General features: G+C 43.2%; 1 protein-coding gene across 2 annotated transcripts; it reads left to right on the top strand.

The window, feature by feature from the left end:
• Positions 1-2,562: 2,562 nt before the first annotated feature.
• On the top strand, positions 2,563-16,587 carry LOC123038947 (E3 ubiquitin-protein ligase UPL6). 2 transcript variants are annotated; one of them, XM_044462322.1, is made up of 27 exons: positions 2,563-2,737; positions 2,843-3,025; positions 3,977-4,074; positions 4,145-4,269; positions 4,845-4,956; positions 5,475-5,655; positions 6,247-6,426; positions 6,669-6,851; positions 7,745-7,814; positions 8,173-8,291; positions 8,376-8,680; positions 8,798-8,894; positions 9,033-9,176; positions 9,622-9,708; positions 9,791-9,877; positions 9,968-10,108; positions 10,218-10,343; positions 10,458-10,556; positions 11,321-11,388; positions 11,737-11,803; positions 12,146-12,316; positions 12,392-12,481; positions 14,756-14,836; positions 15,476-15,549; positions 15,835-15,906; positions 15,981-16,070; positions 16,185-16,587. In XM_044462322.1, exons 2-27 carry the CDS (start codon positions 2,867-2,869, stop codon positions 16,249-16,251), a joined length of 3,093 nt encoding a protein of 1,030 aa, XP_044318257.1. In that variant the 5' UTR covers positions 2,563-2,737; positions 2,843-2,866; the 3' UTR covers positions 16,252-16,587. The 2 variants fall into 2 exon arrangements, with proteins under 2 accessions (XP_044318257.1, XP_044318252.1); XM_044462317.1 differs by having other exon boundaries at positions 2,580-2,737; positions 2,847-3,025.
• The last annotated feature ends 2,201 nt before the right edge of the window (positions 16,588-18,788 follow it).

Here is an 18,788-nt window from a genome sequence, read left to right as displayed (position 1 = left end):
CTAAAGTTGCATCTGACATGTATAAACAATTATCTTGTAGTGATTACATACTTTTTTGTCTAAAACAATAGAACATGCCTGGGTTGGAATGAGTTGGAGTACAAACCAGAATTTGTAGTACAAAGAGTCAAAAACATGTATAGTATATAACAGAGTATATATTATGTAGAACATTCTTTTAACCTTTTTATTGTGCATTTGGTTTAGGTTTGTATACATGTTTTGATGGAGAGGGGTATCCTTATCCTTTAAAGAAGCGCATGTTGTGATGGCGGGGCGCTAGGTTAGTATGTTGAGACTAGACAACGACGCCCCTCTATACATGTGTAGAGTTTGGCCGTGGTCATTCATCTCTCTAGAATTAATGGGGTTCATTGCTAGTGATTACATGTTCCACTGCATGCTTGCATGTTTTGGCCGGCGATGACCTTTTAATTGATGTGACTCATTATCTTCAATTTTCACCTTGGCTCTCTTTGCCACAGGCTCAATTTTCACCTCGACCACTCTATCTCCTATTGACACATGTATTGATTCTTGAGGCAGCTTACCAATCAATCCACAGGCGTATATAAATTGGTAGGGTGAGGCATAAGTAAGCGAGGTGATACTATTTAGCAGGAAAATAATCTTCTTTTGTACAAACAATCACAAACTAGTTTGGCTGGATCATGGTCTTCAAAACTAGTTTGGCCGAGGCCCTTGGCAAACGAGCAGAAAAAACTAGGGCTCTCGAGCCAAGGATGGTTTGTGGGTTGATATTCTCGAATGCCAAAGGGGTTTTGTACAAAATGTATGACGTACTAAGAATATCACCTCCATTTATTAGTATGTATAGATATAAATACACACAGAAGGTACTCGGTGATTTTTTTGCACTGCACAAGAAATAATTGTTATATATTTTTATTTTTCTTGCGGTGTGCTACATATTCTATGGTACATCGGAAACTTTTTCATTTAGATTCTTGTCGCATTTGATCTCATAGAACTGCAAAAAGACGTGGCACCTGTCATTTTGCATTTCATCATGTGTTTTTGGAGTCCCATGAATGCCTGAAAGTTTAAATGTTGGTATAAAGTTGTGCCTCTGCTCTACTTTTGCGTGAAATAAATACTTGCATTAATTGTACATTAAATATGTGGTATATATATGTATTAAGATTCAGATTCGTCCCACATTTACCGCATAATATAAGACTAGCCATAATGGATAGTAACATACACATATCCCTAGACTATGTTACTACCTTCATAGTGAGTAGTAACTTAAGTGTGGTAACATGCAAAGATTCATTTATTAGGCTATAGACTCATATTGCATTGGGACATGTGATGTTACAGCAACTAGCTAAGTTACTACAATTACCTCTCTCTTCGTTAACTCATTGCCACATAAGCAAATCTGCTGAGTTGGACTCGATGTTACCGCTAAAGTTACTCCCACTGTGGCTAGTCTAAGTGGAAAGCCCGTATTTTTTTATACGAGATAAGTGGATTCAGCGGGCAACCCACATCCCACTAAAAAACCATGCAATTTGTCTCTAAATCACGAGTTCGCAAGTAAAAAAAAAGGGAACACATACATTTATTTTCTGAATCACGGGTTCGCAGCTGTATCAGTGATACCTGGTTGCTCCATGTGCACGACAACGTATGAAAGCCCATTGTACCTAGTGGCGTAGTATCAATGCTCCCATGGTCTCTCTTTGGCCACCCTTTGCCATTTTCGAAGTTGTCATTGTCTCCCTTGCCAGCGTCGGCACCCGCGAATCGTGTCCGGCAGGAATCCAAGAAGGCTACAACGTCAAAAATCACTGGTCCGTTGCCGCGGGCTATAAATCAGAGGTGCACGGTGTCCAAGCAGATCTAGCGGCCGCGCTTCGGTTGCTGCTCGCCACCCCTTAATCCTCCTGGAGAACATGACTGAAGGATGGAGGGTCTGATCCTGCGGCAAAGATCTCGGATCTAGGAAGGTAGGCGTTGGATCTGGTGCATCCAAGCGAGATGATACGGGGGAGGTGGGAGCTCACCGACGAGATGGAGGGAGAAGCTTGTCGGCGACAGTCCCTAAACACCGCGTGCTTTTTTTCTTTCTCTCACAGCGAGAGTCGGGAGCGAAATGTGTTTTTCTAAGTGGGATTATGTGAGCTATTGAGGGCTTGTCTACTTATTCCGCAAATAGATGGCACTCATCCACGGGCGTCCACATACATGATTATGCGGGCTAAATTATAAGACTCCGCAACACACTTTCATTTACATGTTAAAGTAAGATATGTAATTCTTATATACTACTCCCTTCGTTTCGATTTCCTCGTCGTGGTTTTAGTTTTGAAATAGATGTGATCGGAGTATATGTGCAGTATATTAAGTTTGTGAATCGGCAATGCCATTCTGGTATGCAACCCGTCAGTACCACTGTACCTGTAAAAGAAGTTCCTCACTGGACGGCCGTGAGCACGTCCACGTCAGCGCGCATCACGCGTCCACGCCCACGTCATTGCCTGCGCCGGGTTGCACTCGCACCATGGTGGGGGTAGAACCGTCAGACCAAAATAACCACCCACCCCATTGGCCCATTCTCTTCTCCCCGCAAGCCCGAGACCCGCACCCATCTCGCGTCCTCCTCTTTCCCCTCCCGACTCGCAGCTTCGAAAGTCGGTCGCCGCATCCCCTTCCTCTCCAAGTCCCCGCCGCAAACCCTAGCCCCCCGATCGAGCCGAGCCCCATTCCGGTACGCCCCGATCGGCCTCGCATCCTCGCCCACCCCCAATTTGGGCGGATTTTCTGCGTTTTTTTTTTCGTGATTTTTACCTGAGGTGGTGGTGGTGGTGAGCAGGCAGGCGGGCAGGGCGGCGCAGGGATGTTCTTCTCCGGCGACCCGACGTCGAGGAAGCGGGTGGACCTGGGCGGGCGGAGCAACAAGGAGCGCGACCGCCAGGTGCTGCTCGAGCAGACGCGCGAGGAGCGCCGCCGCCGCCTCGCACTGCGCCTCCAGAACTCCTCCGCCACCAAGATCCAGGTATGTTTGCAGCTACGCGCGAGTAGTCGGTGAATCGTGATTGCGAGGTGTGGGGTCTTCGTTGCGAGCAGGTTGGCGCTCGAGAGTCGAGGGAGGGTTTATGCGTTTCTCCAGTGCGTTGAGAGTTCACACTTGAGATCCAGTCCTTTGATCATTTTGGCCTTGGATGGGTGTTTCGGTTCGTGTGGTCGGAGCGGAGAGCCATGCCACGTTAGAGCTTAGCTGTGGAGCCTGTGTGGCTTCTCGACATTGTGTAAAGTTTTAGCTTGAAAATTTCTACTGGATGCATCATATCGTTAGTGTATTTAATATGTATGTGTGCGTGATCACCTTGGTAGAGGGGATACGTTGTAGTAGGCTTGTAGCAACACCTAGCCGGCATGCTCTATTTATTTATTTATTTGTTTTGGCATGGTGTGTCGAGGACATTTGGGGGGATTCGGGCTGCGTAGACTGTAGAGAAAATATAGCGGTTTGTATTACTTCGCAGGGTGTGATGTGGCAAATCAAGCGTGGTATGCATGTGCTCCGCTTGGGGTCACTAGCGTTGATAGTTGAGAAACTTAAAATGATCTCCCTTTTTGGTTTGTCCGCTTTATGTTTAAAAAGTTCATGCACGTTGTGCACCTTCGTGGACTACGGATAACAGTTAACCTAACTTTTTGTTAAACCACCATCCTGTTTCTAGTGACAAACTGTCGTGCTGCCTTTTTCCTATATACCCCCCCCCCCCCCCCCCCCCCCGTCCCCCCCGCCCCCCCCGTCCGGAAAAGGTTGTCTCTCAAATAGATGTATCTAGCACCAAGTTAGTGCTACATACATTCATTTGAGGGACAAGCTTTTTCGGACGGAGTGAGTATGTCCCAAGGATTTTTTGAGCTCCATGTGTGTTTTCCTAGATACATACATTCTATGTTCTCAAAATGGAACTTGACTAATTATGAGCTACAGAAATGCTTCAGAGGGAGGAAGGCGTTCGAATTGGCACGCTTGGAAGTTCGAAAGAACTTTTGTTCTACTTTTGGGGAACACTGCCAGAGGGTAGATAGGTAAGCATTACACCAAAGATTAAATTTATCCTTTTCTTGCCTCTCTCTGACTATCTTGTTACTAAATCAGGAACTGCTTTGGCAATAATTCTGATTTTCTTCGCCAATTGCTGTTCTTCTTCAATGCAAGTAAAGACAGTGATATTGCTATACTTTCTCAAGTCTGCAGCTTACTTCTGCAGTATGTTAAGCATGGTATGTATCATGCTACTGTTTACGAATGTTTGGCTATTCATTGTATTGTATGCAACTATTATCCTACTGCTTCTTAGGACTTATGGTGCCCTTAAGCATATATGCTAAGTTCCTAGTGCTATTGGGTATTGACCCTCTGTCTCTATATATTGATCAGAGATGATTTTATCTCAGTTTCTTTAGTATATGTTCATCCATCCCTGTATGATACTGCAATACAGGTATCTTATTCTCAACTTAGAGCCTTATTCCTGAGCTGATTAGCACTGTCCTGTTTTCCTAGGCACAAAGACCTATTTTTTGTTAACTATGTTTCTTGAGTAACATTCAACTGATGTGAAGTTAAGTTTCTCTTAACTTTGATGTTATCAATTCATCTGCGAAGTCCCTCCCTTAGTCAGTTATTAGACATTTCTAGATAATACAATATATTGTCTGCTTACTCTACTAGTGTGCAGCCTCATCAGCATGTTACTGTTCCTTTTCACTGAATACCTCATCGACATGATACTATTTGATACTATTTTTCACTACTATGGCACTGGCTATAAATTCTCTTTTGCCTTATGTTGTAGGGGATGTTGTAAGTCTCTTTGCGGGTGTAGATTACTCCTCAGTGGAACCAGTTGTAACTCATAGGGTTAAAAGACTTGCACTCATCTGTGTGCATGCTGTTCATCAGAAGAGGTGGGTTAAAAAATCGAATGCTGGTACTTAAATATTTCTTTAGGTTGTTCTTGTTTTTTATGGCACATTTCAAAATTAGATTTATTCATCTTAAGTGGAGGATGAATACTCCCTGAAGTATTGTTTCTGTGAATGACTAAGTTCCAACAACAAGGATTCATTAAATCAAAAAAATTGAATGAATTTCATTAACAGAACATTTTTTACCCCGATCTTACAATTTCTTCTGAATATACAACTGTGTTGAACCAAACATTCAGTTAGCATCTCATGCAAGGGAAGTCCTACACCTTAATATGGTATAAATTTTATTTTGTGATGTCAGTAGAGGAAAACTATGCTGGATATATTTGCTTTGTTTATTGGTATTGTGCCTATTCACTTTGTTTCTTATGTCCTGCTTCATTTTTCTTTCTGTAATTGTGTGGCTCATCTCCAGGCTCGTGGAGATGCTATTTTTCTATCACCCAAATGAAATGAACAACGCTTCATTTGACTTATTTATTATATTTTGATAGGTATGATTGGAATAATCAACTTTTGATGTCAGTGCAAAGCACATCAATGCCTTTTGTCCAATTACTAGAAACTGTGGCTTGTTTGATAAATCCTAAACTGCCGTGGAACTGCAAAGTAGTTGGGTATCTTCAGCAGAAAAAGATTTATTGCTTATTTCGGGGAATTATCAGTGCAGTACCGGTATGTTCTATTCCAGTATTGGCTGATATTTTGTTGTTACCAGCGTCTCTTACTTTTTTAGGGACTTATTGACCACAATATATAATCATTGAATAAGTCTGCTTTCAGTTGAAGGAATATGCCTGCATCAATACTGTTCTTCTGATCATACATACCGACCTTTTCCATGATCAGTATCCTCACATAGTTCTTTATCACTTGCACATATCTGTATACATCCTACTACAAGGTGTTGTTACTGTCCCGATATACAACCTAAACTAATATAATATATTCCTTTATCACTTTGGCTATACTCATCTCGTAGTTCTAAGATTCTTCTCCAAAGCAATTACAACTTTACAAGGCAATGAACCACACGATGGAAAGTGAAACTTGAATACAAAGAGAATACATTTAGTTTTTATTTAGTATCTGTCTTTAAAGACTCGAAGCGACAAACTTCTATTCTCTTGGCAAACAAACATAAGAAAGCATGGCAACAGCTATCATTAGCTTGGTTCTGATTTGCATTCGTTGGTATGTCCAAGTGCAGTAGCGTTTAGTTATTCTTCTTTGATTTGTTTTGTGATGGATTTGATTGTTATCCAGCAAAATGCAAGAAATATGGAGCACTGTGATATATCTGCGCTGGAGCAAGTTCTCATGCTTACTGCTTCACATGTTGGTGATAATCAATGTTGTTGTCCAGCTGTGGATCCAAGATGGAGTTTTTCCTCGCAGCTTCTATCCATTCCTTTTCTCTGGCATCGTTTGCCACACTTCAAGAAGGTGAGCTGTTTCCATGATTTCTTGTTTGATATATCTTTTTTCCTGAAGACAAACTGCAAAATGTTTTGTTTGATGCTGGAAATACGACAACTGTCATTGCATCTGAATTAGACTGTCTTGAATGAAGCTTTATTATGAATTTTTATAATTTCTCCACTAGAAACTTCTTCAAGGAGTGATGTGCTTTAACTAATTATTTCAATGGCTGTATCTTTGATCATTCTTATTGCTTGTTACTCCAGGTTTTCTCTGCTAATGGGCTCAGCAAATATTATATTCATCAGATAGCTTGCTATTTGCCCAGTCGTGCTGATGTTCTCCCTAATGATATATCAGCTAAACAGCCAGGATATGCGTGTGTTCTTGCAAATGTACTCGAAGCTGCAACTTGGATTTTGTCTGAACCAAAGTTCGCTTCTGATAGAGTACGCGTCTACTGCTTCTACCTTTCGAGTTGCTACATCATTTTGTTTAGTTAGCGGGTAACTGACGATATTAAAGAAGGTCAAAATGTTTAAAAAGACCCTATAATTAGGGGCAGTATCAGTAAGGTTCCTGTACATGAAAACATTCTTTGCAAGTCGTGGTCTATTTCCAAAAGCATTACGTAGGTGGTTAGGCCCCAGCGTTTGCTTTTACACATTTATTTTTTCTTTTCCAATTTTTGAGCGAAGGCTGGAAGTTTGAGTCGGCAGGGAAATTTATTTGCTCCATGACAATTGCTATCCTATTTTCCTTCTTGAGTTATCATTTATGAGAATGATTATGTTACATGAATTATGCACTTTACATATATTTTTTCTACCGTCTATTCTTCATACAAGTGGGATTAGCGTTGTGGAAAAATGGCAGTGACAGAATGGAAAAGCTTCCATGTAACTAAAAATTGTCATACTGCAGATATTCCCTGAATTTTTTGTGTCAAAGTTGCAGCAAGGCTTTTGTAGGTTCTAGCTCTTATTGTGTCAACTGTTAAGCTTGTGTTACACTGCAAATCCTTAATTGACCATATATGTTGTTCATTATATATGTCTCTTCAGTATTCTCTTGTAATTTTTTATGCTGGTTCTTTTGATTTATATGATGAGCATTTATTTGTGTCAAAGGATTCCCAAGCAAATGTGTTTTTCTGCTTGTGGTGCTTTACATGTATGTATATATTTTGACATTTCGTTTTCACATATGTGATATCATCTTGGTTGTGGAGCTATTTTTGTTCCATTTTCTGTTGCATGTTTGTTTGTGGATAGCTGAAGATATTGAAGCCATTTAATTATTATATGTTATGATTTTTCTGTATATGTTCTTTCCAAATCAGGCGGCTGACATCATTGCTGTTTCCACGTCATTATTGGATGCGTTGCCAACGATCACTTCAGCTACCGAAAGTAAGCTACACGGCAGCAAACAAATCAGCTTCCATCTTTTGGCAGTACAGTTTGTTAGTTTTTATGCAGCATCTTATTGTCATTAATTTGTATTGGGGCTCCTTGTGATAGTGAGAAAATTCTTGTAAACTGCAATTCATTCTACCTGTTTTTTTAAAGCATCTTTTCTGTTATAAGTTATTGTGATTATATGACTCATTATTTTGGTTATACAAAACTTGGAAGTAGAACAAAAGAATATTAATATAATTTGGTCTTTTGGCTTAAGATGTGTTCTTATTGCACACCCCCTTAACTTTAAGTATCTTTCAGTAATGGAGTCTTATGTCAGCTGTGTTTCTTTATGGACTATGTACAGGGGCAGATGATGACGATGACATGGCCATGGATGTCGACGTTAAAGACGAGCTTGATATTGATTTGCAAAAACAGATAATGGCAGCATTTGATTCAAATACAAAGTTACTTGAACATTTGGTAAGCAGAACACCCATACCTTCAAAGTTATAGGGCTCCATATTTTTCTTTCTCCTGTTTGACCCTAACCTGTATCATGCATAGGTGAATGCTCTGTTCACAGGCACCTTAAGCACAAACTATTCTGATCCATCTGGGCCATCAGATGCTGAAGTGGAAGCTGTAGGGTCTATCTGTGCTTTTCTTCATGTCATGTTCAGCACATTGCCTCTGGATGTAACTATGACTGCGCTGGCCTATCGTACTGACATTGTTCCTGCACTATGGAACTTTATAAAGCGATGCCACGAAAACCAAAGATGGCCATATTTTTCCAAGTATATCTCTCCTTTGCCTGTAGATGCTCCTGGTTGGCTCCTGCCTGTGTCTGTATTCTGTCCCATATACAAGTAAGACAGCTTATTTCAATTTTTCATGAACTGTTGCTTGCCAATCCTTAATTTGGTTTTCGTGCTTTTCTTGTCAGGGACACATTATTAATGCTTTGTTATTTTACCCTGTTCCAGGTACATGTTAAAGATCGTTGATAACGAGGAATTCTATGAGCAGGAGAAACCTCTTTCACTTAAAGATTTGAAGGCCCTGGTCCTCATTTTAAAGCAGGTATATACACAAGACAATATCATTACTGTCATTGTTAGCCATCCAATGTTGAATTTTTAATTTTAAGACAACAGAGCTGTTGCTGATATATTATCATGTTTGGTGTTACATTGACATGAACTCAACTTCATTTTGCAGGCTTTATGGCAACTTCTTTGGATTATTCCTTCACATACATCTCCTAGCCAGAAAGCATTGCCCAATCCTTTAGGCCTTAAGAAAATGTCCATCGACAGTCTTAAGAGCCAGGCAAGGATTGGGTTATCTGAATTACTCACCCAGGTAGATATCTTGCATTGACATCCTGTTTCTGTATGGTATCCGTTCCTTGCCATGATGCTTTGAACCATAACGCTTATATCGAGGTGCCGAGAAAAATGCCAATGATACTGTTGTTTCACTACTTGTTATATACTGATGTATCTTTGGGCAGTGCACACACGATCAGCGGTTAGGAAAGAGTTCTTGCTTCTTTGAATTTCATATTGCAATCGCTTTGAATGGGTGGCCCATTGTTATTAAGCTGCAAGATTGTTGGTGTGAACACACTCTTTTATTCTTTACCAAACATAACTCCATTTTATTGGTTTTACCAACACAACCACTTCCAGTTTATCCTAGATTGTCTAGTTTAAATTCCGTGAAGCTGTTTTAAACAAGTGGTTGCTACTCCAGGTGTTGTTTTTTGGAGAGTATATTATGTAATAAAAATCGTTTGTAATTGCAGTTGCAAGACTGGAACAGCCGACTCCCATTCACTGCTGAAAGTGATTTCTATTCTCAAGAAGCAACAAGTGAAAATTTTGTTTCTCAGGTAGTGGGCCTGTGTGCTGCTTGAATTACTGAAAACATATTTCAGAGGCACATCTATTCAGCATTGTGTACGTGTTTTTCAGGCGATACTTGGCAACACTCGAGCATCAGAGATTATAAAGCTTGCTCCCTTTTTGGCACCTTTTACCATTAGAGTTAAAATATTTACTGTAAGTCATTACCGATTTCTCTGTGAACATTGAATAAGACTGGTGCGTCTTTTAGGATAATATCTTAGAAGTTTCTCTTTCTGTGAGCAGTCACAATTGGCAAATTCTAAACAATCGGCGGCATCTCATTCTGCCTTGACAAGACATCGGTTTAAAATAAGAAGAAGTCGACTCCTCGAAGATGCTTTTGATCAGCTAAGCTTGCTCTCTGAAGAAGATCTTAAAGGACCAGTATGATCATGAGATCTTTCACCTTTTCTCCTTAGTGGATTAATTCAGATTTTGCTAAGACACAGGAAACCATCGTTCTCCTTTTTGAATGAAAATTTGATGCTTGTAGATCCGAGTATCATTTGTTAATGAGCATGGTGTGGAAGAAGCTGGAATTGATGGAGGTGGAATTTTCAAAGATTTCATGGAAAATATCACTCGTGCTGCTTTTGATGTGCAGTATGGCCTATTCAAGGTATCTGCTCTTTTATGCTATTTCATTGATCCAGTATAAGTTCGCCAGTTATAGAACTCACAATCATAGTAATGTCTTTAAGTTACAACACCTCACACAATTTCCCTTATGTAGGAAACAGTCGACCATGTTCTGTACCCCAACCCTGGATCAGGATTGGTTCATGAGCAGCATCTGCAGTATTTCCATTTTCTTGGAAGTCTCCTTGGGAAGGTACTTCAATGATATGTTGTGTTTCTAGAGGGAAATGTCTTTTGTGCTTGAAGCTGTTAGTATTCACTCTGTCGCAATATGGTAGGTAGCAGCAATATAAAATATGGGTGCCATAACTGTTGTAAACGACATTTGGCAGCTAATAGCCTAATAGATTTCTGATCAGATGTCTATATCCTATAATATGCTATGTATTCGAGAATTTGACTAATAGAAAGAAAATGAAGAGTACAACAAATGGTTATATTGTGAGGTTCTGCAATTATGTCAGTGCAAATCACATGCGCTGCTCAATATCGGCTTGCATATTTTGAATAATCTGCCGATATGGTGCACACGTTGCCCTAGAGTGATTTGCATGTGTTGATACATTTTAATGTCGGGTAGCGCATGTCAGTGGGGTTTCTATCATTCTATGGAGCTGTTTGGTCTGCATAGTCTTCTAAAGTTACATCTTTCTTAAGTTAAGATTTCGTTATAGTATCAACTTGCTTTTCTGAATATGTGTTTCTTTGGAGTCTGGACACATGCCTGTAGCTTGTAAAAGAACGCCATAGATATGCGAATTGATAATACACATCTATCAATGAGAAAGTTGGTAATGTAGTCTAGAGTAGCCTTATTCGGTGCTGAAGGCTGTAATCTGATTTTCTATTTCTTTGCGTCGAATTTCTGGAAGGCCAACCCCATTAGTTATGCATACTTTTTAGCAGACGGACAATAATTGGGTATCATCTGAAATGTGCTTGATTAATGTTTTCCAGGCAATGTATGAGGGCATACTTGTTGATCTGCCATTTGCAACCTTCTTCTTGAGCAAGCTGAAAGAGAAGTAACTCTTTCTCTCCCACCCTCCCTCTGTCCCTCCCCTCTTAAGCAAGTTGCAATAGAAATACTTGTGTTTGTGTTGACCTGGATTATTGAATGGATAAAATTTATTTTAAGTAAACTAATGCAAATATAGCAAGATTTAGTTGTGAACCCTGGGCGATTGTGAATTTGACGTTCACTACAATCTAATTAAACAAGGGGTGGTTGGGTAAAAGGTTCAATATTGTTATGATTTTGCTCTTCTATGAATCTGCCAACAATCATTATGTCACATTATAATTCCATCATGCTGTTTGTGTTTCACTTTTAATGAGTTTACCATTAATATCTGATTTTCACCACCAACCAGGTCTAACTTCTTGAACGATCTGCCTTCCTTGGATCCAGAGTTGTATCGACATCTTCTATTTTTGAAGGTCGGAATCTATTTTCAATTTGTGAAGAAGAAATTGGTCATTGACATGCTTAGAAGTCGAGAATCTTTCTAAATGTTGGATGTCTTTGAGCTGCTGTTTTGATACACGACTGCTGAAGTGCTCATCTTTTGATTTAAGTTTTGTTAATGTGGTCTGAAGCTAATATATGGAAGTTTTGGCTTCAATTGTGTGGCTGCAATCCATATATTTGTGGCCGTATTGTGTTCTTGTAGCATGAGATACTTCATAGGATACGGCCATGTAGGGACCAACTATAATATAAAGCTCCTTGTCATCTGATGTGCATTTTGCCGTGTTCTGACCTCTCCTTTCTATGCTTAGCATTACAAGGGCGACCTCTCAGATTTGGAGTTGTACTTCGTTATCGTGAATAATGAATATGGTGAACAAGCTGAAGAAGAGCTCCTTCCTGGTGGGAGAGAGATGCGTGTTACTAATCAGAATGTTATTACGTTTATCCACCTTGTTGCCAACCATCGATTAAACTATCAGGTAAAATTATTTTGTCCTGTCATTTGCTTGTCATGTATTGTTTTGACAAACAATTTGCTTTTGTTTTGATCACAGATCCGTGGACAAGGTAGACATTTTCTAAGAGGTTTTCAAAAACTTATACCAAAGGAATGGATTGATATGTTCAATGAACATGAAATTCAGGTACTTCGCTTTACCTACTTGTTTTACCATTGCAAATAAGAGCATTATACTATTGCAAATAAGAGCATTATACCATTGCAAAGAAAAAAGTCCATTTTACTCCCCTGAACAGTGGGTGGTTTACTTTACCCCCTAATCTATTTTTTGGCTCCTTCTAGACCCCAAACAAAACCAAACCGGACAAAACACCCCCCAGCTGGTTTGTCTCCATTCGATGCTGATGTGGCACAGTCAACGGCGGTTTTGACCGGGGTGGGGCCTACTTGTCAGGTTGGACTGTTATAGAGCTGCCGTTGCGACCAGGGAAGACCAGCTGTGCGCAGGTGCGCCAGCGGGGCGGCGCAACGCTGCAACCTGGGGGGACGAGCATGCCAATGCGGAGCGCGGCGGCATACAAGAGCGGTACAGCGCGTAGGAGCAGCCGAGCAGGAGCACGACGGTACGTGGGTGCAGCAAGGCGGACGCGGACCAGGACTAGGAGCAGGGCTGCTTCGAGTAGCTGACGACCATGCCAAATAGCCGACGTTTACGTTTTCTCCTCGATGCCGCCGGCGGCCCTGCTGCACATGCCCCTCGCCAGTATGTGGCAGCAGCCGGTGCCGCCTCGTGCTCTGCAACGTCATCTGCCACGCCCGCCCCGACGAGCTGCTCGCCATCGTCGGGCCCAGCGGAGACGGCAATTCCATGCTGCTCGAGATCCTCTCCGGCCGTCTCAAGCCGAGCTCCTCCCCTCCTACTGACCTCCGCGTCAATGGCTCCCCTGTCGACACCGTGGCCCTGCGCCGCCTCTTCCCGCTCCTCACCGTGCGCGAGACGCTCCACTTCAGCGCACGCCTCCGGCCGCCTCGGTTCGGACGCGTACGACCCCGCCGGTCGACGCGCTCGTCGACGACCTCGCCCTGACCCGCATCGCGGACGCCAGGGTCAAGGACCTCTCTGCTCGCCATCGTCAGCCCCAGCGGCGCCTGCCACCTTCCAAGAAGACCAGCACGTACATGGTATCATCATGTGCCACTCCACTCCAAGCTCACACTCCCATGCCCATGTACGCCCACCGAGCAAGCCAAACTAAGCTCAGCCAAGCCCAATCATTCAAGCTTCACCCGAGCTTCAGCCAACACAAACCATAAAGCTAGCAACCACGAAGCTTATCGTCTTCCATGCATCCGGCAGGTAAAGCACCACCTTTACTAGCAACCATCCAGGAAGACGACGAGCTAGCGAGCGAATCAATGAAGAGCGGAGGAGTAGAAAGCAGCAGGTGCGAGGTGGAGGCCGCGGGCATCACTGTCTCCGCCCTGCCTCACCCGCTCAAGATATGGAGCAGGCCCGACGACCTCCTCCTCGACGCCACCGGCGACCCTGCTGCGCCCGCACCTCTGCCGGTGAGCCGCAGCAGCCGGTGCTGCCTAGTGCTCCGCAACTTCAGCTGCCGCGCGCGCCCTGGCGAGCTGCTTGCCATCATCGGACCCAGCGGCGCCGGCAAGTCTATGCTGCTCGAAATCCTCTCCGGCCGCCTTGAGCCCAGCTCCTCCCGTCCTACTGACCTCCGCGTCAATGACTCGCCTGTGGACGCCGCGGCCCTGCGCCCACTCTGCGTCTACGTCACCCAGCATGACGTCCTTTGCCCGCTGCTCACACAGTTCGCGAGACGCTCCACTTCAGCGCGCGCCTCCGCCTCGGTCAGGATGCGTACAACCTGCCACGGGAACTGTCTGATCCAGATCGCAACGGGAACGGCAGTTCTATAACAGTCCAACCTGACAAGTAGGCCCCACCCTGATCAAAACCGCCGTTGGACCGTGCCACATCAACATCGAATGGAGACAAACCAGCCGGGGGGTGTTTTGTCCGGTTTGGTTTTGTTTGGGGTCTAGAAGGAGCCAAAAAATAGATCAGGGGGTAAAGTGAACCACCCACTTTGTTCAGGGGAGTAAAATGGACTTTTTTCCATTGCAAGTAAGATATGTTTATTAAGTACTTCGCTTTACCTAGTTGCTTTATTACATTTTTTCTTTCAAAATAACATATGTTTATTAAGTAAATGCAGTGTGACTTTACATCTGGATATCAAATGGCATGTGCCCATTTGGATTTATTTTGTTGTTTCCCTGTAGTCAACAGTAACATGTTACGTTTATATGCAGCTGTAGTTTCTGAATTGCATCGTTTTGTGCATATTTATTGTATTTAAAAGGGCACTTATTCCTAGAATTAGTATATGTATTCACTTCTTAATTTTCTGCTGTTGTCTTGCGTATTTTGCTCCTGCAGCTTCTCATATCTGGCTCTCTGGAAAGTTTGGACATTGATGACTTGCGCTTAAACACCAACTATTCTGGAGGTTATCATCCGGTATGTTTCCTTTCTTCTGTAAGAAAATCTGTCATTCCATTACTCAAGGAGCAGCTAGTAATCATATTGAAAGTTGTGACAGGCTATTCTTCCATTACTTAATAGATGCTTTGTGGCCCACCCCTCAATTTGTTATAATAATTGGTAGTTGTGCCATGAGGATATTTTTTGTTTGCTTTTGGTGTGACAAAATATTAATATGCTGAGTAAGCAGGTGTGCCGAAACCAAGCTAATCCACTACTGGTGTCTTGTGCTTGAAAACAGTTTAGTCTTCATAAAAATAACAAGCTTTTTATGTAGCCGCAGCGCTTTGAGCTACTCTTGGCAAACCATCTACAGAACAGCTGTTTTTTTTGTATTAGAGGGTTCACTATGTTCTTTGGCCATCCACTTTGGGTCCTCAAAGATTTAATTCAATCTCTATCTAAACTAGCTAGTTGAGGCTATGTCCCAGCTTCAAAATAGACAATCTGAATTAGGATCCAGGATGGTTTTTATGGAATTTATTTAGATCACAATTTGGACAGCTGCACAGCACAAACACTAGTATTGTATCATGGGATCTGTATGTTTATTTTTTCATGTAATAGTGAGTTTTTTCCTACTTAAGAGAAGGATTGATAATACTTTTCTTTCAGGACCATGAGATTATCGATATGCTGTGGGAGGTTCTAAAGAGCTTCAGTTCAGATAATCAGAAAAAGTTTCTCAAGTAGGCCACTCTCCCTCTTTTTCATGGCATGAGCAATTCTTTATTCTGCTCGCGAGCTTTGTGCTAGTGTTTATTAGTTTTAATTATTGTCGTTAAACCTAGGATAAAGAGATTGTATGTTAAGCTTTGCTGATTGATTGATATATTTTCCCCTTTTACTTTAGGAGCTTGAATGTTCGAAATTCATCTCTTTCCTTGCGACTTCTCTATCTAAGCATGCTCTTTTGTTCATATCAAATCAATGTTTTTCTTACTCCCGTCACGTGGATGACATTAAATGCACAGGTTTGTGACTGGATGTTCTCGCGGGCCACTCCTTGGATTTGAGTACCTTGATCCTAAATTCTGCATTCAGAGGTTCAGTTTCCTGTATATCTATGTTTTATATTTGTTCTGTTGGAAAATTCATCTTGAACTCCTTTTTAATTTAGAGCTGGTGTCCCCGGCTTGGAGGAACATGGAGACCGTCTGCCCACCTCGGCTACTTGCATGAACCTTCTTAAGCTCCCTCCTTACAGAACGTCAGTAAACCATACTAACCACATTTTACGTTTGGCACGCTAGTTCCTTTACATTCTACCTGCTCATTGATTTGCTTCAACATGACAAACTCTCTTCCTGGTTGTGTTGAACAGCAAGGAGCAGTTGCAAACCAAACTGTTGTATGCAATAAACTCGGAAGCCGGTTTCGATCTGAGCTAATTGCATTGTGGATTCGGACATTGTGCACAGTGTAGATAGTTGCTAGATAACAGCTTGAAGGCAACCAAGACCGAAGCACCTACGATTTGGGCCCAATTTGAAGCCCAACAAACGAAGGGCAGACATCTTAGGGTGGCTGGGGAATCAGAGGCGGCGCCTGCAACAGCTTAGCAGCCATGACAAGGCCGACCGGCGGAGACTGGTAAAGGCAAGCAAGCTTAGATGCTGTTGTAAGCAGCCATGAACATGTACATATGTATTAGTCGTTGTGATTGAATGGCCGCTTGTGGAATAATACAAGGGATGAATGAAATTGGTAGTTCGGAGTTCGTTAAATTTCAGTGTTACCCCAGGTATGCTTTAGTTGCCTGCTGGAGTTTAAGGGTTCGTTTACCTTTGTGTGGCCCCCTCTTGGCCTGGCTTCGCTGGTCTACGTTAGCGTTTGGCTATATACCCCTGCCCAGTAATGGTCATGATCAAGTACGCTATTTTAGACTGTTCTAAATCGTAAGAATTCAAGTTACTGGTGATTCCGCCGGATTTCAACCTGGAAAAGCAAACAAACTTAACCGTGTAGGAAAGGCCATTTTGGGGCATCTCAAATCGATAGCCAAAACGCCAGCCTTATAACTTAATTCAGAACAATCTTGGGTATTGGGAAGCTGGTTTCTAAGAGCATCTCCAACAGGCGCCGGTCGCGCTGCGCGCAAAAAACACATATGCCGCGCGCGCATCAGCTGATTTGGCGCGGCGCGCAGCGCTGGCTCCAGCGGCCGCGCTAAAATGCAGCGCGTGCCTCGCTCCAGCAGCGTGCCAAAATGCAGTGCGCGCGACTCGCTGGTGCATTGCATATGGCATATTTCAACACAAAATGATGCACGCGAGGCCACCCGCCGTCGAGGTCATCCGCGGCAGCATGAAGAGGCCGCGCGCGAGGCCGCTCGTCGGAGGAGCTCCGGCGGAGGCGAGGCCAATGCCACCCGGGCTAGGGTTTGTGGCGGCGGCGGGGGCGGGGGGGGGGGGGGGGGGGTCGCGGCTATAGGACGGGGTGAGCGGGGTGCCAGCGCGTGTGTCCATGGGTGCGGGTCGCTGGTGCCGGCGCGCGCGGGGCTTTGAAGGGGAAGAAGAAGAGCGCAGCGCGAGCGTCGTGTGTGCCGCGCGCGGAAGCGGGCGCCGCAAATACACCGCGCGACGTATCGCTTCCTAGCGCGCGCCCAACTACTTATACCGCGTGCGCGGTTATTGCGCGCCCGCTGGAGCCATCCGCCGGGTTGCGCGCGCTAAAACGGGAGATTTTGCGGCGCGACGCCTGTTTAGCGTGCCTGTTGGAGATGCTCTAACGCATTTGAAGTGTCACAACAGTCGCCACCTCCTCCCTCCCTGTCCTTGGTTCCCCTCACCAATGCTAGAGAACATTGGTTGAGCTAATTCTCAACACTAGTCAATGAAGGAGGTGGCGGGGTGGTCTCTGCTTCGGTGGATAGATGTCAACGAAGGAGGTGGTCGGGTGGTCTCTGCTTCGGTGGATAGATGTGATTTAGGGGAGGTCTTTGTTTGGTAGTGACGCAGAGCATTCTACGGTCATCTCCATGTATACTTCAACTACTCCCCAAACACCAAGTAGACATACGACAAGAGCTCGTGCATATGCCATTGGACATAAGGTGAACCCGCTTCGAAGTACGTCACCATCACAATGTAGACGCTCAAGAGGAGCACAAGAGAAGACCACGCGACAAGCACCACCAAGACGAAACTTCGCCGCCACCTTCAAGGCGACTGCATACACACACGGGCAATCCTTCCATCTTGGGCAATCCTTCCATCTTTGGAAGCACCCCATATTGGAAATATGCCCTAGAAGCAATAATATTGTACTATTATATTTTTATTTTCATAATTAAGAGTTTATATTTCATGCCATAACTGTTATGATTCCGGAATATGCGATTTAGTGGAAAATTCATATGCACGTGTGGAATGATGAGCGGTAAATAATAGGTTCCCAGTCTTGCCTCTAAGACTGACTCAAGTGTTGTTGGTGATCATGTTTTCCGGATCTTAGGATATCGTTAAGTGTAAGATAGTCCTAAAACAACATTGAGAATATGACGTTAGAAGAACATCATATTGAATTGACCCAAAACTTGTTTGTTATACTTTGAGACAATATCATCTGAAATCAATTGTTATAACACGGAGTGTTAACATGTGTTTTAGTTCTAGACCATGAGAGTATCACAATCACTTCTTACCTGGACTTTGGGTTACTCAAACGTCATCTGTGACGGCGATCATAACGACAACTTATAGGTTCATCGAAAAGTTTGATAAGGGACTAGATAACTCGAGAGTGGAATTTGCTCCTCCGATGATGAAGAGATATTCTTAGGGCCCTCTCGGTGTGATGGCGTCCATCATCATCTGGCCAGACACAGGTGATAACGTCATGGGGATGCTAGAATACTTCAACAAGAAAGAAGAACAAAACTGGTAACAAGGATAACGGTATAGTGAGCATGTGTATGACTTGGGAG

This window comes from Triticum aestivum, chromosome 1A (assembly GCF_018294505.1).
Source record: "Triticum aestivum cultivar Chinese Spring chromosome 1A, IWGSC CS RefSeq v2.1, whole genome shotgun sequence".
Taxonomy (NCBI): domain Eukaryota; kingdom Viridiplantae; phylum Streptophyta; class Magnoliopsida; order Poales; family Poaceae; genus Triticum; species Triticum aestivum.
This window is presented reverse-complemented; position numbering and strand designations above follow the sequence as displayed.

Coding starts and splice junctions, on each gene's coding strand:
- LOC123038947 (XM_044462322.1), top strand. CDS start 2,867: ATGTTCTTCTCCGGCGACCCGACGTCGAGGAAGCGGGTGGACCTGGGC. Junction 4,075..4,144: donor CACTGCCAGAGGGTAGATAG/GTAAGCATTACA, acceptor TTACTAAATCAG/GAACTGCTTTGGCAATAATT. Junction 6,427..6,668: donor GTTTGCCACACTTCAAGAAG/GTGAGCTGTTTC, acceptor TTGTTACTCCAG/GTTTTCTCTGCTAATGGGCT.